The 18,947-nt window shown below is 46.2% G+C and overlaps 2 protein-coding genes across 3 annotated transcripts in view; one reads left to right on the plus strand and one right to left on the minus strand.

The window, feature by feature from the left end:
• The window catches only part of rnf32 (ring finger protein 32), a 32,458-nt gene extending 29,528 nt beyond the window's left edge, over window positions 1-2,930 (plus strand). The window contains exon 9 of the mRNA XM_026936568.3: window positions 982-2,930. The gene's annotated coding sequence lies outside the window, so the exon portion shown is untranslated. The remainder of the gene's footprint in view (window positions 1-981) is intronic.
• Window positions 1-18,947, minus strand: part of lmbr1 (limb development membrane protein 1) — a 33,114-nt gene that overhangs the window by 11,726 nt on the left and 2,441 nt on the right. Inside the window, exons 2-9 of one of the 2 annotated variants that reach the window (XM_034303285.2) lie at window positions 18,449-18,521; window positions 18,208-18,247; window positions 15,641-15,780; window positions 14,681-14,784; window positions 5,219-5,345; window positions 4,988-5,056; window positions 4,394-4,458; window positions 3,820-3,892 (exon numbers count right to left, since the gene is read on the minus strand). In XM_034303285.2, coding sequence (XP_034159176.1) covers window positions 3,820-3,892; window positions 4,394-4,458; window positions 4,988-5,056; window positions 5,219-5,345; window positions 14,681-14,784; window positions 15,641-15,780; window positions 18,208-18,247; window positions 18,449-18,521 — 691 coding nt within the window. Of the gene's footprint in view, window positions 1-3,819; window positions 3,893-4,393; window positions 4,459-4,987; window positions 5,057-5,218; window positions 5,346-14,680; window positions 14,785-15,640; window positions 15,781-18,207; window positions 18,269-18,448; window positions 18,522-18,947 lie in introns of both variants that reach the window. The other variant, XM_034303284.2, reaches the window with a different exon arrangement.

Below are 18,947 nucleotides of genomic sequence, written 5' to 3' on the forward strand. Positions count from 1 at the left end.
GTCCCTCTCTCACTCTCTCCCTGTCTCTGTGTGTGTGTGTGTGTGTGTGTGTGTGAGGAAGCGAGACAGGGCGTGTTGTTCTAATCATCTTAATAATCACATTTTGATCAAAGCGATCGGGGAAGGATGACAGATCGACGTTTTATTGCGCGCCAGTAACGCTGTAACACAAACTAATTGCTGTGTCTGAGTGTGTGAGTGTGTGTGTGTGTGTGTGTGTGTGTGTCTGAGTGCGTGTGTCCTGGGGCGATCCTCAACTTTTGAGGAGTGACAGAAATGAGGTAGGATTTTAAAAATAATAATAGCAGCTAAATAAGACTGCGGTTTTCCTGGGGAACCCCTCACACACATACACACATACACACCAACTTCCCCTCAGGCACGCACACACACACACACACACACGATTTACTCTTTTACACTTCACAGTATTTTTGAATGCCAGTCTGAGCAAATTTAAACCATTAACAGCAAACGCTTCCTAATGACCTAATAATAACAACATTAGCTATCTTAGCTAGCTGGCTAACTAACCGCTAATAAGCTAGCTAAGGTTTGGTTTGAGTGTCTTTCTCTCAATGTAAATAATCATAATCATCAGTAATATATTTAACTGTAGCTAATTAAACCTTTCAAAATACATTGTTGCCATAACAACCATGACTTCATTCATTACCAAGATTAGCTAGCTAGCTAGGTGCTTAACGTGACTGTTCTATAGCTAAAAGTTTCCAGAGACTAAACTGTCTTGTAATAATTTGCATATTTAACGTGACTGGTTTAAACCCAATACTAGTGACATCACAAACTGAGCTCATTCTTAGCCCCGCCCCCAAAATCACTTTGAATACAAAAATAGGACTTTTGCATTTAATCTTTTAAATGCTATCAGAATCAGTTGTTCAAGGAGAGTTAGCCAAAATGAGTGTGTCCTTCACGTAAAGCTGTTTGTGTGTGTGTGTGTGTGTGTGTGTGTTGCAGAAAAGATGACATCGGCGCTCGCTGTAGAGCCGTTTCTGCATTACATCAGCTTGGATTATGCAAAGCAGAGAGACGTTGCAAGGTCACTGCGCATCTGGACAACAAGGAAATGCAGGAAACGAGCCAAGAGCAAAACACACACACACACACACACACACACACACACACACAAGGACCTTTAAAACACGACTGTGTACGGTATAGAGAAAGTTTGGGCGTTTTATGATGATTAGCTTTTGTATAGAGGTACTTTGTGAAAAGTCTCCATATTTTGCAACCTTCCTTCAAAGGCAGGTTCATGGATTCATGATGTTGACACCAAATTCTGACCCCACCATCTGCAACCTGTCAGAAATCGACAGGAATCTAAGGCTACAGCGGGAATCTGGACAGGCGCCTGGTCTGATCTGATGAATCTTGATTTTCGGTGGCTCAGGCTGGTGGAGGTGGTGTGGTGGTGTGGGGAATCTGTTCTTAGCACCCATCAGCCACCTTAATGACCAATCTAGCATTGTTTCAACACAACCACCTGTCTGAGTATTGCTGCCTCAGATAAGGATAAAGCAACACCAAGTAGAACTCGATACCGACAGCGTCGACGGGAATGTCTGATGTCTTTTGTTACTGATTTGTATTCCAGAAATTCTCTTAAACTCCACTTCAAATTTGAAGGAAGTTATTGAAGAAAACCTATTTCAGATGTTTGACCTTGCTGTGACCTTGACCCTGTTTGAAAAATTCCAAAACCTATTTCATTTGTGCTTTCACTCATTACTCCATCACAAACCCCGCCCCCTTGTGTGAGGAACCTCTTACTGCCCTGACGGTGCCGTCCTCTGAAGTTCACGCGTATGGGTTCAGAGGTGGTGAGTGTGAGAAAACAGCTTTTTTTAATATCATTTTTTTTAATATCATTTCACAACAAGAAGTTTGTTTAGCTTAAAGAACTGAAGAGTTAACGTATAATTTAAAAAAAAAAAAAAAAAAAAGTTCCCGAGTGGTGATTACAACATTGTGGTGCGTTCACTTCGATATTTCCGACAGGACTTGAACGCAGCATGATGAACCGTGAACACTCAGGGATTTCAGAAGTTTGTTTCAAAAGCCGTTACGAAGAAACAGAAGACGGGGAAAAAGAAGAGTCGCCACGTTTTTCACGAAAAACTGTAGTTTAATAAGCACTAGTTAAGCAAACTTCTTTCAACCCATAAACCCGAGGCTTGTGATATTTTTTACTGTACCTCTTTGTACAGTAAAAAAAATAAATAAATAAAAAATACACACACACAATATATATACATATATTAGTCATCCACCTAATTTTGTGTCATCACTGACAGATAAACCTCATAAGGATAAAATGTTGTTTTACAGATACGTTTTGTTCCCGCAGAACCCACGACGAGGACTGCTCACAAAACATGAAAGACTGCGCAATAAATGTAAACAAAAACACACCTCTCTGTTTCTTTCTACCTGCAGCACCTGCCCTGAAAAAAAAAAAAACCTTCCTGATAAGCTTCATTCTCCCTCCAAGCCTGAATGCTATTTTTCCCAGAATGCCGTGGGCTCAGGCATTCCTCATCATCACGGAGCTTTTGTAGCGCTGCACATCAAACGTGAGATTGAAATAAAATAGAATATTTTATCGGGCTTTCAAAGCGGCCGAGAGCGGACGGTTAGATGCGTGTGCATTGAGGAGCAGCGGTGAGGACTAATCAGCTGCCATCTCATCAGTGCGCTAACTCGCTCGCTTGCGTGCTTCACTGGACGCTAAAAACCTGAAGAGAATGACTTTATCTACACGTAAAGCAAAATAACTGTATGCGCGCGTGTGTGTGTGGGTGTGTGTGTGTGTTTGAACGTGTCGGGGTACAAAAACACTCCAGTGTAACACACTGTGTTGCATTTCTCTGAAACTCTCCAAAATGCCACGAAATATTTTGGACATTTTGTATTTTCAAGATAATTTTTCATTTCTGGGAAAAGTGGAAATGATGACTCGTACTGTACTAGTCCCAATTTCCTCCAATCAAACGCTCTCTAGAATGCATTTGTCCCGCCTCCGCACACAAGCTCCAGGTATCGCTGGAACATGGGTCATTCGTGTAGTTTCAGTCCAAAGATGTTAATTCCTTTTAAAAACTAGCCCTTGGGGTGTTAAAAAGACTGCGCGCGTGTGTGTGTGTGTGTGTGTGTGTGTTCGTTCCCACTCCAAAATTTGTTTGATCTCTGTTCAAGCGTGTATTCTTACCCCAAAAACATAAATGGGTGTGATGGTCTATGCGTTGTGACGCACAGTAAGAGTGTGTGTGTGTGTGTGTGTGTGTGTGTGTGTGTGTGTGTGTGTGAGAGAGAGAGAGAGAGAGTGTGTGTGTGAGACGTGGAGAAGCAAACAAGAAAAAACCTGCCCTTCAACAGGCTCCCCCTTGACTTCCTGTTTCAAAAGGAAATACGTCAATGTAGGTAATCAAAGCATGACCATCACGCCGTTACATTGTGGCTTTAAAATAACGTACAGTAGAACGTATTGAGTAAAATGTGGGCGTGACCAGGGATGAGTCATGTGACGATATTGCTATAGCAAGAATCTCGCAAACAGACGTTATCGTATCGTGTCAGCCATTTCCAACGTTGTTTAGGAAATGCATGAGTGGCGCTTTATGCTGCATTTGACTTTCATCGTAAGTTATGATTCGCAGGTCGGAATGACGTCATTTCTGACATCTGACAAAAAGTCCGCGGTGCATTTTTCCAAACCCTTTTTTCACACTGAGCATGACATCACAGGCAACACGGCCGATGTGTGGATGTGACTGTGAATGTGAACGGGCTCACCATTGAGTCTGTGCTGTAAAGCTTCTTCCTGGAGCTGAATGCAGTACAACTGTTCGTCTAAATCCTCCAAAATCTGACAGCGAGAGAAATAAATTTCCATATCAGTCAGTCATGTTCGAACGTACCAGAACGCAGCCATTATTTCATCCATTAACCATTAATAATTTACAGATTAGCTAGCTAGCTATTTCCCGATTACGCTTCAGTAGTGCGGAGTTCTGGTGCTTGTAGCTAGAAAAACTACAAAAATATTCAATATCCATGCTGTATTCTGCCCCTCAGGTAAAATCCAAACATTGTACATGAGTAAAAAAAAAATAAAATGAAAAAAATCTCATTCGATTAATGAACTTAATGCGATCGTGCACAGCTTTAATGCGTGTTTATCATTTTTATAAATATCGGAAAGTTATATTTAGTAAACCTGTGCAAGATATGAACTCTCCACACCCCGACATGCGTAGGACACAGTCTTCAGTGCCCTTAAATCAAAATATCAGACATGCTACTCGAGAAAATTGCGATCTTCTACGATATACAACATCTAATCAAAGTTTCCAGAAATCACACGTACCGTGGGTTTGACTAGCAACTGGCCCATGACGGTGAACATGCGGGACAAACCCACTGGAGTACACACTGCGAGAGAGAGAGAGAGAGAGAGAGAGAGAGAGAGAGACACATACTCATGTTTCACGATGTTCATCTTATCTGTAATATCACATTTTCACTCAGGAATACATTTTGTTCGGCTCACACAGAAACGGTTAGCGGTGGACGCTAAGTGTCATTTTTATTCATACAGAATCTGTTTTTTTTAAATATCCACCAGCACATCTGAGGTAAATGTTGATATTCCGTGTCACTCTGTCTCATTCGCGCCGACGCCGCACCTTTAACGGCCGTGTTCTACCCAATCAACATGCTTCATTAACTAACTTATGCGTCCATATTTCACCGTTGCCTAGCAACAGCGCTCATAAGATTTTACCCGCCTGACGGGCGAGTGTATTGTGCACTGCCTAGCTGTCTGTCTCGACGCGAACACTTTCCTGACCTTTTGAGAGACGCCGTTTCCGTGGTTACATTTAGCTGAGTAAATGAGCTAGCTAGCGAATGTGTGTGTGTGTGTGTGTGTGTGTGTGTTGTGTGTGAAAGAGATACTCACTCAGAAGCAGCAAGCCGCCCATCAAAGAGATACACGAGTACAAGTAGGGCAGGTAGAACTCCCACAGGTCTGTAAACACACACACACACACACACACACGTTCAACAAAAGCTAGAAAAGATATAATATACTTTTGGCCACTTTTAGGTTTTAAAACTATATGGAAAAATTTATATTCCCACACAGTGAGGAAAACATCACACACACACACACACACACACACACACGTACCGTAGAGAGACTCCATGCTGGCAGCGTCGTTGTCGACGAGTGCTGACGCGACCCACACGATGCCCAGGATGAGCAGAGCGAGCAGAAACAGCATCACAAACGTCTCCAGGATACGAGCTTTCAGGCCCTGACACACACACACACACACACACACACACACACACACACACACACAGAGCATTATTAACTGTATCTAAAAGCACACCCGAATACACTATTAGTAACAGACACCATGCCAGATACGAGTTGTGTGCAGCAGGTGTAAATGAGGTTCTAATTGGTGTGTTAGCTCTAAAAGCTGCAGGAGCTACCTCCATAACACCCTCACTCACACACACACACACACACACACACACACACACACACACACACACAGTGTGAGTGCAGACACCCAGCTGCAGTCTATTAGCAGCTTCACTTCAGCTTTTCGGGGTCACTAAGCACTAAGTGTATCATAAAACTGTGTGTGTGTGTGTGTGTGTGTGTGTGTGTTGGGGAAGGTGTTATGGGAGAAGTCCTGCAGCCAGGCAGCCTAAGAGAGAGAGAGAGAACGATTCAGTCGGATTTTGGAAACACCTAAAACTCAGTGACCCCCAGTCACATCATTACAAAGCCCAGCAATACCAAGAGTCGATCAAGGAAAACAGTCTCCTCTCTCCGCTGGTCTGAAGCTTCAGCTCTGAAGGATCACCAACACCGACTAATCCCCAGCACACTGACGCTTTACACCAGAACTACAACGTCAAACTAATCACACAACTAAATTACTATACAACTCAAACGAAACTACATCAGCTAATGGGAAACCCAATCCAAACACAACAGCAGAGTACAATGCAATGCTGTCTGGCCCTAAAGAGACAGCAGAGCGTGACACACTATCTGTACACAGCGACTGATAAACACTACAGACTCGGCGCACACGAGCGTGAGATAGAAACAGGAAAACACAGGAAAACACGGCTCCCACAGGAAGAAACACGACTGAGACAGAGCTGCACTTCCTCACAGAATGCACTAAATACACAGACATCCGAGAAAAATCAAACACACCCCAAACATCTGACGATCTGCCCCACAGTGAAACGCTCCCCTCCTCCCAGGAGGAGATAAAGACTGCTGTATATTAGCAGCGCAGTACGGCTCGTCCTGCCACAGTATGAGGGACAGCGAGTGATCTGCCTCGCCCTCGCGCTTCTCTCTTCAGTTTAATCTATTACTGTTTCAGTTTCTTTCTCCTGCTCTTACGCTACACTTCCGTTATACTTGCTTTGGCAATACAAATGCAGTTATTTGTCTTATCAATAAAGTGCATGAAAACTGAAAACAGAGAGAGAGAGAGTGAGAGAGAGACAGACAGGCTGACAGTGAGAGAGAGACAGACACACTGACAGTGAGAAAGAGAGACAGACAGGCTGACAGTGAGAGAGAGAGAGAGAGAGAGAGACAGGCTGACAGTGAGAGAGAGAGAGAGAGACAGGCTGACAGTGAGAGAGAGAGAGAGACAGACACACTGACAGTGAGAGAGAGACAGACAGGCTGACAGAGAGAGAGAGAGAGACAGACAGGCTGACAGTGAGAGAGAGAGAGACAGACAGGCTGACAGTGAGAGAGAGAGAGACAGACAGGCTGACAGAGAGAGAGAGAGACAGACAGGCTGACAGTGAGAGAGAGAGAGACAGACAGGCTGACAGAGAGAGAGAGAGACAGACAGGCTGACAGTGAGAGAGAGAGAGACAGACAGGCTGACAGTGAGAGAGAGAGAGACAGACAGGCTGACAGTGAGACACACTGACAGTGAGAGAGAGACAGACACACTGACAGTGAGAAAGAGAGACAGACACACTGACAGTGAGAGAGAGACAGACACACTGACAGTGAGAAAGAGAGACAGACAGGCTGACAGTGAGAGAGAGAGAGAGAGACAGGCTGACAGTGAGAGAGAGAGACAGGCTGACAGTGAGAGAGAGACAGACACACTGACAGTGAGAAAGAGAGACAGACAGGCTGACAGTGAGAGAGACAGACAGGCTGACAGTGAGAGAGAGACAGACACACTGACAGTGAGAAAGAGAGACAGACAGGCTGACAGTGAGAGAGAGACAGACAGTGAGAGACAGACACGCTGACAGTGAGAGAGAGAGAGACAGACAGGCTGACAGTGAGAGAGAGAGAGACAGACAGGCTGACAGTGAGAGAGAGAGAGAGACAGACAGGCTGACAGTGAGAGAGAGAGAGAGACAGACAGGCTGACAGTGAGAGAGAGACAGACAGGCTGACAGTGAGAAAGAGAGACAGACAGGCTGACAGTGAGAAAGAGAGAGAGACAGGCTGACAGTGAGAGAGAGAGAGAGAGACAGGCTGACAGTGAGAGAGAGAGACAGGCTGACAGTGAGAGAGAGACAGACACACTGACAGTGAGAAAGAGAGACAGACAGGCTGACAGTGAGAGAGACAGACAGGCTGACAGTGAGAGAGAGACAGACACACTGACAGTGAGAAAGAGAGACAGACAGGCTGACAGTGAGAGAGAGAGACAGACAGTGAGAGACAGACACGCTGACAGTGAGAGAGAGAGAGACAGACAGGCTGACAGTGAGAGAGAGAGAGACAGACAGGCTGACAGTGAGAGAGAGAGACAGACAGGCTGACAGTGAGAGAGAGAGAGAGACAGACAGGCTGACAGTGAGAGAGAGACAGACACACTGACAGTGAGAAAGAGAGACAGACAGGCTGACAGTGAGAAAGAGAGACAGACAGGCTGACAGTGAGAGAGAGAGAGAGAGACAGGCTGACAGAGAGAGAGACAGACAGGCTGACAGTGAGAGAGAGAGAGACAGGCTGACAGTGAGAGAGAGAGAGACAGACACACTGACAGTGAGAGAGAGAGAGACAGACACACTGACAGTGAGAGAGAGACAGACAGGCTGACAGTGAGAGAGAGAGAGAGAGACAGGCTGACAGAGAGAGAGACAGACAGGCTGACAGTGAGAGAGAGACAGACAGGCTGACAGTGAGAGAGAGAGAGACAGACACACTGACAGTGAGAGAGAGACAGACAGGCTGACAGTGAGAGAGAGAGAGAGACAGGCTGACAGTGAGAGAGAGAGAGACAGACAGGCTGACAGTGAGAGAGAGACAGACAGGCTGACAGTGAGAGAGAGAGAGAGACAGGCTGACAGTGAGAGAGAGACAGACAGGCTGACAGAGAGAGAGAGAGACAGACAGGCTGACAGAGAGAGAGAGAGACAGACAGCCTGACAGAGAGAGAGAGAGACAGAGGCTGACAGTGAGAGAGAGAGAGACAGACAGGCTGACAGAGAGAGAGAGAGACAGACAGGCTGACAGTGAGAGAGAGAGAGACAGACAGGCTGACAGTGAGAGAGAGAGACAAACACGCTGACAGTGAGAGAGAGAGAGACAGACACGCTGACAGAGAGAGAGAGAGACAGACAGGCTGACAGTGAGAGAGAGAGAGACAGACAGGCTGACAGTGAGAGAGAGAGAGAGACACGCTGACAGTGAGAGAGAGAGAGAGAGAGAGAGAGAGAGAGAGAGAGAGAGAGAGACAGACACACTGACAGTGAGAGAGAGAGACACACACTGACAGTGAGAGAGAGAGACAGACAGGCTGACAGTGAGAGAGAGAGAGACAGACAGGCTGACAGTGAGAGAGAGAGAGACAGACAGGCTGACAGTGAGAGAGAGAGACAGACACGCTGACAGTGAGAGAGAGAGAGAGAGAGACAGACACGCTGACAGTGAGAGAGAGAGAGAGACAGACAGGCTGACAGTGAGAGAGAGAGACAGACACGCTGACAGTGAGAGAGAGAGACAGACACGCTGACAGGGTGACAGAGAAAGAGACAGACAGACAGACAGACAGTGAGAGACAGACAGACAGACAGTGAGAGACAGACAGACAGACAAACAGTGAGAGACAGACAGACAGACAGACAGACAGGCTAACAGTGAGACAGACAGTGAGAGACAGACAGACAGTGAGAGACAGACAGACAGGCTGACAGTGAGAGACAGACAGACAGTGAGAGACAGACAGACAGACAAACAGTGAGAGACAGACAAACAGACAGACAGACAGGCTAACAGTGAGAGACAGACAGTGAGAGACAGACAGACAGTGAGAGACAGACAGACAGGCTGACAGTGAGAGACAGACAGACAGTGAGAGACAGACAGACAGGCTGACAGTGAGAGACAGACAGACAGTGAGAGACAGACAGACAGGCTAACAGTGACAGACAGACAGTGAGAGACAGACAGACAGTGAGAGACAGACAGACAGGCTGACAGTGAGAGACAGACAGACAGTGAGAGACAGACAGACAGGCTGACAGTGAGAGACAGACAGACAGGCTGACAGTGAGAGACAGACAGACAGTGAGAGACAGACAGACAGGCTGACAGTGAGAGACAGACAGACAGTGAGAGACAGACAGACAGGCTAACAGTGAGAGACAGACAGTGAGAGACAGACAGACAGTGAGAGACAGACAGACAGTGAGAGACAGACAGACAGGCTGACAGTGAGAGACAGACAGACAGGCTGACAGTGAGAGACAGACAGACAGGCTGACAGTGAGAGACAGACAGACAGGCTGACAGTGAGAGACAGACAGACAGTGAGAGACAGACAGACAGGCTGACAGTGAGAGACAGACAGACAGTGATATAACGTAAAGTGATATAACAGTTATATTTTAATGCTATCAAAGTTTAAAATGAACATCTTTTCTGTCACTCTGTATGATGTAGGAAGGTCAAAGTATTTGCACCCCAGGCTGTGTCTTACTGCTAAACACACACACCCACACACACCCACACACACCCACACCCACACACACCCACACACACCCACACACACACACACACACACACACACACACACACACACACACACACCCACACACACCCACACACACACCCACACACCCACACACCCACACACACACACCAGTGGAAAAGTACTTTTGGTACTGTGATGAGAAGAGGAACTGAACTCAGTACTGAACTGACACAGAGAGAGAGAGAAACAGAAATGTGTAAATTTCCAGACTGTCACATCATCACTGCATCCACAGCGCCTCCATGTGTCCCTCCACTGTGTGTCTCTGTCTCACTCACTGTCTCACTATCTAACTGTCTCTGTCTCTCTCACTGTCTCACTCTCCCTCTGTCTCTCTCACTGTCTCACTCTCCCTCTGTCTCCCTCTGTCTCTCTCACTGTCTCTGTCTCTCTCACTGTCTCTGTCTCTCTCACTGTCTCACTATCTAACTGTCTCTGTTTCTCTCACTCTCCCTTTGTCTCTCTCACTGTCTCACTATCTGTGTCTGTTTCTCTCACTCTCCCTCTGTCTCTCTCACTGTCTCACTATCTAACTGTCTCTGTCTCTCTCACTGTCTCACTCTCCCTCTGTCTCTCTCACTGTCTCACTCTCCCTCTGTCTCTCTCACTGTCTCAGTCTCCCTCACTGTCTCACTATCTAACTGTCTCTGTCTCTCTCACTCTCCCTCTGTCTCTCTCACTGTCTCACTATCTAACTGTCTCTGTCTCTCTCACTCTCCCTCTGTCTCTCTCTGTCTCACTATCTAACTATCACTCTCACTGTCTCACTCTCCCTCTGTCTCTTTCTCTGTCTCACTAACTGTCTGTCTCTCTCACTGTCTCACTCTCCCTCTGTCACTCTCTCTGTCTCACTATCTAACTGTCTGTCTCTCTCACTGTCTCAATCTCCCTCTGTCTCTGTGTGTCTCACTCTCCCTCTGTCTCTCTCACTGTCTCACTATCTGTCTCTGTCTCTCTCTGTCTCACTCTCCCTCTGTCTCTCTCTCTGTCTCACTATCTAACTGTCTGTCTCTCTCACTGTCTCAATCTCCCTCTGTCTCTCTCACTGTCTCAATCTCCCTCTGTCTCTCTCTCTGTCTCACTCTCCCTCTGTCACTCTCACTGTCTCACTCTGTCTCTGTCACCCTCACTGTCTCACTCTCCCTCTGTCTCTCTCACTGTCTCACTCTCCCTCTGTCACTCTCACTGTCTGTCTCTGTCTCTCTCTCTCACTCTGTCACTCTCTCTGTCTCACTCTCCCTCTGTCACCCTCACTGTCTCACTGTCCCTCTGTCACTCTCTCCCTCCCTCTGTCACCCTCACTGTCTCACTCTCCCTCTGTCTCTCTCACTGTCACTCTCACTGTCACTCTCACTGTCACTCTCACTGTCTCACTCTCCCTCTGTCACTCTCCCTCTGTCACTCTCCCTCTGTCACTCTCCCTCTGTCACTCTCTCTGTCTCACTGTCCCTCTGTCACCCTCACTGTCTCACTCTCCCTCTGTCTCTCTCTCCCTCTGTCACTCTCCCTCTGTCACTCTCCCTCTGTCACTCTCCCTGTCTCACTCTCCCTGTCTCACTCTCACTGTCTCACTCTCACTGTCTCACTCTCTCCCTCTGTCACTCTCTCTGTCTCACTCTCCCTCTGTCACTCACTCTGTCTCACTGTCACTCACTCTCCATCTTATTTTCTGCCTCTTTCTGTCTTTCTTCATCTCTCACTCTCAGTCTCTCTGTCGCTCAGTCTCTCTGTCGCTCAGTCTCTCTGTCGCTCAGCATCCACACACACACACGCACGCACGCACGCACGCACGCACACACATACATACACACACATACACACACATACACACACCATCCTCACATCAGTAAGGATTGAACCTGCAGTCCTTCTACTAAGCCTGTAACACTACAGCCAGTGTGACGGACAAAACACAGAACACACACACCCGCGCACACACACGCACACACACACCATGAATCAGTATACAGCACCCATACACACAGGATATATGAGTTTAGGAAGATGTTTGAAGTCGTGTTAACACACGACGGATTAACGTGTGTCTTCAGCTCCACTTCTCTCACACTCACGCACACACACTAACACACACGCGCGCACACACACACACACACGCACACACACACACGCACACACACGCACACACACGCGCACACACGCGCACACACACACGTTTCAGAGAAATTCACATTTTTGAAAAGTTAATTCCGTAAAAAGTTTTTAATTTTATATAAAAATTAAAGTTAATAAAGTTAAAGAAGTTTTAACTCCAGAAAATGTTAAATGTGTTGATTTCATCTTCAAAATGTATTATTTTAGAAGATAAATTTAGAGATTTTTAAGTTAAATAAAGTTTGCTAAACAATCATATTGTCTTTAGACATCAGATAAGGACTACATTTATTTTGTCAGAATAAACGTGTGGTTAAGAGATTAAAATAATAAGACTGAATATATTTCATGATGGGTCGAGTGAAAATTCAGAGTATTTCTTTTCTTTGTGTTAAAATAATGAACCACGTGTTGCCATGACGTCGAGCAAACACGAGATACGGCGCCCAAACCCTGAGAACGAGAAGCTCACACACACACACACACACACACACACACACGTGCACACACATTATTATTCTATACTTCTCTCTTCTAAATTTTTTTTTTAATTTATTTTTATTTATTTTCATAGCACTCGCTTTTCTTTATATATCTTGTTTTCTTTCTATTTCTTTCTTTCTTACTCTATTTATTTCTCTTTCTTTCTTTCTCTCTCTCTCTCATTCTATACTTCTCTCCTTTTATATTTTCTCTCTTCCACTTAGTCTTTCTCTCTCTCTCATATTCTATAATTCCCTTTTCAACTTCTCTTCCTTTCGTTCTCCATTTATTTCCTTCTTTCTCTTATTCTATACTTACCTCTTCCTATTCATTCTCTCTTCAGTCCCTCTTACAGACTTTCCTTTTTTTCCCTCTGTTATTCTATACATCCCTCTTTTTTTCCCCACTCCTTTTATCCTTTTCATTCTCTATTTATTTCCTTCTTTTCCAGAAAACTCGCTCGTGTAAAATAATGGACTGATGAGAAAAAATGAGAGGAAAAAAAAAGGATGAGAAAAAGTAATGGACAGAAAAGAAAAAAAAATGGTCCTGAAAGCTCGCTCCGAAGAACGTTTGTGTTTATGGCGTTTACGTTTATCGCTCCGAACCATGACGTAAACAGTAGTGACGCGGTAACGTTCTTTAATCGCAGGTCTGTCGCTAGAGGATCTTCATCGTATATATAATCCAACTCGTTATTATAAAAAAATAACGAAATAAATCGGCCCTGAGATACGAGGCTTGACCCTGAAGCCAGGTCTCTGTGCTTCCCGTCAGACGCGTAACTCTGATATTAAAACCTGTGTGTGACACGGAATCGAGTGGGCCGTAAAACGCGGGGCGTATATAAAAACGCAGCAGCGTTTAATGAACTCCCCTGTTTCATTTCCTCTCGTTAGAGAACGTAACGTGCGAGATTAAACGCGGCCATTACGCCGAGGCGAGTGTCAGACTCCGAGGGTTCGCCATGAAACCTCCAATCTGAGCTTTATGAGGCTGCGTGGCTCGAGAGCTGACCTTCCCGTCCGTCTGCGGGGGGCTTTCATATGAGATCGTTTCCTCTCTTTCCGTCTCACACACACACACACACACACACACACACACACACACACACACACACAGACAGAGTGGACGTGTAGGGCGAAATAAAGCAGTGCCTCTGCGTTTATGGATGATCAGTAGCCAGAAACAGGACAAATTACCTCTTGGCCTCGTAAACTACAGTAGCAGCTGATCTTTAATCTTTTAATCTTTATGTAAGTTCGACGAACGCGACAAAAACCAGGAGCCACTTCAAACCGCGAGCCGAGAGGAACTGAACGCACACTTTTTTTTTTTTCCCTTTCCAGATTTTGTCCAGGTCCGTGAGCGGCCGTGGCTGTAATTTACGATATGAGAAATTTTTAGAAGGGAAGTGTGCTTTTGAAGTTTTTATTTTTCAGGGTTTGTGCCCTTAATGACAATAAGAGGCATAAAAGTGAGAAAAACAGTCTGTGTGTGTGAGTGTGTGAGTGAAAGAGAGACAGAGAGAGAGAGAGAGCGAGCGAGAGAAAGAGAGCGAGCTGGTATATGGGTTAAAACCGCCACAATTTATCACAACTTTTCAATAATTTAACCAAAATCATGGTACGATCCTAATGAACTAACTTTCTTTAAAAGAATTTTTATTATAGCAGCGTTATGAGATTGCGTTATTCTTACACAAGTATACACATATTAAGTTTAACGACTTTCCTGAACTCTGATCTTTCACATTAAAGATGAACGTGTTCAGGCCATTTTACGTTTTGTCCATTTTAGATACAAGTCGGAACAGAGCTGCTAGGCCCCGCCCCTTTTTACCATAAAAGATTGATGAGGAAAAAAAAAAAAAAAGGACAAGAGTGGGAGTTTGCATTGTGACTGTAATTCACTTCGCAGCCAGGGGAAGTGTAAAATAACACACCGCTCCTTTAAAAGGTTTGCAAACACAGACACGGAATCGTGGAGTCTGTCCGTACCTTTTTAGAGCCGGCGAATCCCTCGGACTCCAGGAAGAAATAGGCGAAAGGCATGAGGACGAAGAGACACAGGTTGGAGAAGAGCGAGACGAGGTTCCACAGACCTGCAGAGAAATAAACCACAAATCAGCGGCGTGTTATTCTGGTAAACCCCTACGCCAGATATCAGATCCACGTCATCGATATAAAATAAAGTAAATGAAACCACAAGCATATGTTTGTTCTCTGGTTATTCCGGGTTTGTTTTTTTTTTTTCCTCCAGATATATAAACGTTAAAGCCTGAGGTTCTGCACACACTCGGATCAAACTGAACATTAAACCTCTGCATGATATTCTTCCACAAATTATAACAATATAATAATATAACATAATACACAGGTGTTCAATCTTTTCAGTTATCTCTGTACTACTATACACGGCCTCTGGGCTTATAAATATTATTACATTTTTGAACAAAATTTTTGCAGTCTTATTCTCTTACAGTTAATTTATTTGGAGGTTTATAAGGTTTATCCAATTCAGAAGTAAAGCTCAAGGCCAAAATAAAAGCAAATAAAGCTATATATATATATATATATTTTTTTTTTCCATCTGTCCAATGCTGCCAGATGATGGAGGGAAAAATAAATCACTGTGCGAATGCCTCAGCACAAATGTGATACTCTGGTGCCCTCTGGTGGTCAGAAACAAAACTAAACATTGAATTATTAAAAGCACCGCTGCATGAACAAACATACACAAATCTCTAAACTCCTCTAAAAACAGAGCTGCAATGAACAATTTCTTTTGAAATAACTGATTAATATTTCGATTGATTTTCTTTCAATCAATACTACAGTAGTCTTAACTTCTTCACTAGGCAACGTGTCACAGCGTGAGCTCGAGGAGTGTGCTGGTGTCGGATGTGTTTGGTACGAGACACGGGGAGAAACACGGCAGGTGAGAGCGCTGATGCTGACCGTGGATGAGCGAGCCATTGAGCCACTGGATGTAGTAGTTCTTGGGGAGCGACAGAAGGATCTCGTTACTGATTATAGAGAACGGGAGGAGGAGGACAGCGCCTCCGGATACGGCCAGAGTGAACGTACACAGGTACATACTGAGAGAGAGAGAGAGAGAGAGAGAGAGAGAGAGGGAGGGAGGGAGAGAGGGAGAGAGAGAGGGTGAAGTGGGAGGGGGGAGAGAGAGAGAGAGAGGGGAGAGAGGGAGAGAAGGAGAGAGAGAGGGTGAAGTGGGAGGGGGGAGAGAGAGAGGGAGAGGGGAGAGAGAGAGGGAAGAGAGAGAGGGAGAGGGGGAGAGAGAGGGAGAGGGAAGAAAGAGAGAGAGGGGGGAGAGAGCAGGAGAGTGGGAGAGAGAGAAGGGGGAGAGAGTGGGAGAGGGAGAGCGGGGAGAAAAAGGTGGGGGGAGAGAGAGGGAGGAGGGAAAGAGAGAGAGAGAGGTGGGAGAGAGAGAGGGAGGAGGGAAAGAGAGGGAGAGGTGGAAGAGAGAGAGGGGGTGGGAGAGAGAGGGGAAGTGGGAGAGAGAGAGGGAGTGGGAGAGAGAGGGAGAAGGGAAAGAGAGGGAGAGAAGGGGAGAGAGTGGGAGGGGGGAAGAGAGGGAGAGGTGGGAGAGAGAGAGTGAGTGGGAGAGAGAGGGAGAGAAGGGGAGGGAGAGAGAGAGAGGGAGGGGGGAAAGAGAGGGAGAGAAGGGGAGGGAGAGAGAGTGGGAGAGAAGGGGAGGGAGAGAGAGTGGGAGAGAAGGGGAGAGAGAGAGAGAGTGGGAGAGAAGGGGAGGGAGAGAGTGGGAGAGAAGGGGAGAGAGAGAGAGTGGGAGAGAAGGGGAGAGAGAGAGAGTGAGAGAGAAGGGGAGGGAGAGAGAGTGGGAGAGAAGGGGAGGGAGAGAGAGTGGGAGAGAAGGGGAGAGAGAGAGAGTGGGAGAGAGAGTGGGAGAGAAGGGGAGGGAGAGAGAGTGGGAGAGAAGGGGAGAGAGAGAGAGTGGGAGAGAAGGGGAGAGAGAGAGTGGGAGAGAAGGGGAGAGAGAGAGAGTGGGAGAGAAGGGGAGGGAGAGAGAGTGGGAGAGAAGGGGAGGGAGAGAGAGTGGGAGAGAAGGGGAGGGAGAGAGAGTGGGAGAGAAGGGGAGAGAGAGAGAGTGGGAGAGAAGGGGAGGGAGAGAGAGGGAGAGAAGGGGAGAGAGAGAGAGAGTGGGAGAGAAGGGGAGGGAGAGAGAGTGGGAGAGAAGGGGAGGGAGAGAGAGTGGGAGAGAAGGGGAGAGAGAGAGAGTGGGAGAGAAGGGGAGAGAGAGAGTGGGAGAGAAGGGGAGAGAGAGAGAGTGGGAGAGAAGGGGAGGGAGAGAGAGTGGGAGAGAAGGGGAGGGAGAGAGAGTGGGAGAGAAGGGGAGAGAGAGAGAGTGGGAGAGAAGGGGAGGGAGAGAGAGGGAGAGAAGGGGAGAGAGAGGTGAGAGGGAGAGAAGGGGAGGGAGAGAGAGTGGGAGAGAAGGGGAGGGAGAGAGAGAGGGGGAGAGAAGGGGAGGGAGAGAGAGGGGGGGAGAGAAGGGGAGAGAGAGAGAGTGGGAGAGAAGGGGAGGGAGAGAGAGAGTGGGAGAGAAGGGGAGGGAGAGAGAGTGGGAGAGAAGGGGAGGGAGAGAGAGTGGGAGAGAAGGGGAGAGAGAGAGAGAGTGGGAGAGAAGGGGAGGGAGAGAGAGAGGGGGAGAGAAGGGGAGGGAGAGGTGAGAGGGAGAGAAGGGGAGAGAGAGAGAGAGAGTGGGAGAGAAGGGGAGGGAGAGAGAGAGTGGGAGAGAAGGGGAGAGAGAGAGAGAGAGTGGGAGAGAAGGGGAGAGAGAGAGAGAGTGGGAGAGAAGGGGAGAGAGAGAGAGAGTGGGAGAGAAGGGGAGGGAGAGAGAGGGAGAGAAGGGGAGAGAGAGAGAGAGTGGGAGAGAAGGGGAGAGAGAGAGAGGAAGAGAAGGGGAGAGAGAGAGAGGGAGAGAAGGGGAGAGAGAGAGAGAGTGGGAGAGAAGGGGAGGGAGAGAGAGAGTGGGAGAGAAGGGGAGGGAGAGAGAGGGAGAGAAGGGGAGAGAGAGAGAGAGAGAGTGGGAGAGAAGGGGAGGGAGAGAGAGGGAGAGAAGGGGAGAGAGAGAGAGAGTGGGAGAGAAGGGGAGGGAGAGAGAGTGGGAGAGAAGGGGAGAGAGAGAGAGTGAGAGAGAAGGGGAGGGAGAGAGAGTGGGAGAGAAGGGGAGGGAGAGAGAGTGGGAGAGAAGGGGAGGGAGAGAGAGAGGGAGAGAGTGGGAGAGAAGGGGAGGGAGAGGTGAGAGGGAGGCAGAATTAGGTTATATTTATTTACAAATAATTTTTTTAAAATTAGTTCTCAACAGCAATGCTGGGACACTTAATAATAAAATAATAATAATAATAATATATATATATATATATATATATAAAATATGATTAAAGTACATGCACCAAGCACCAAGTACACGCAGCAGTAAAAACAATTACATTTCTGGTTTAAAAAAAGGAACAAAAGTAAAACAAGGTGAACTGCGAATAACCTACGATATTCTGTTAACGACTGCATCTTCATCTTCATGGTCATCTGTCGCAATAAGAAAGAATTCTGAATTTCAATAAATAAAAAAAATAACACTGAAATATTATAAATACAAATAAATATTTAAATAAATATTAAAAACAATCATTAGCAAAATGGAAACATCGTGTTTATAATCAATCCATCAATCCATCAATCAATCAAATAAATAAATAAACAAACAAACAAACAAATGCATGTGCTTACCACTCTTCCTCTTGTAGCGAGTTATGATGCAGTAGGACACGATGTACAGCACAGCAAACAACAGGAAACAGATCTGCACACAGAGAGAGAGGAAGGAAGAAGATTCTGAAGATTAGAGAGAAGATGGAAGTTCAGAAACTTGGAGGAAACTGAGACTGAAAGAAGGAGGTCTGAAAGCAAGTTAAGAAGGAGTTCAGGAATGAAATTGGGAAGGAAGCTCAAAAGGAAGTACGGAAGCTCACAGGGAGGTTCGGAAGGAAGTTAGGAAGGAAATAAGGAAAAGGAGACTCAGAAAGTAGTTTGAAAGGAAGTTCAGAAGCTCAGAAGGAAGGAAGTATGGAAGGAGATTTGTAAGGAAACTATATAAATATGGAAGGAGGTTTGGGAGTTCAGAAGATAGTTTGGAAGAAAATTTGGAAGCTTGGAGGTGCGTTCAGATCAAAGTGTGGAAGGAAGTTCAGACCAAAGTGTGGAAGGAAGTTCAGACCAAAGTGTGGAA

The sequence above is a fragment of the Pangasianodon hypophthalmus genome, chromosome 4, assembly GCF_027358585.1.
Source record: "Pangasianodon hypophthalmus isolate fPanHyp1 chromosome 4, fPanHyp1.pri, whole genome shotgun sequence".
NCBI lineage: Eukaryota > Metazoa > Chordata > Actinopteri > Siluriformes > Pangasiidae > Pangasianodon > Pangasianodon hypophthalmus.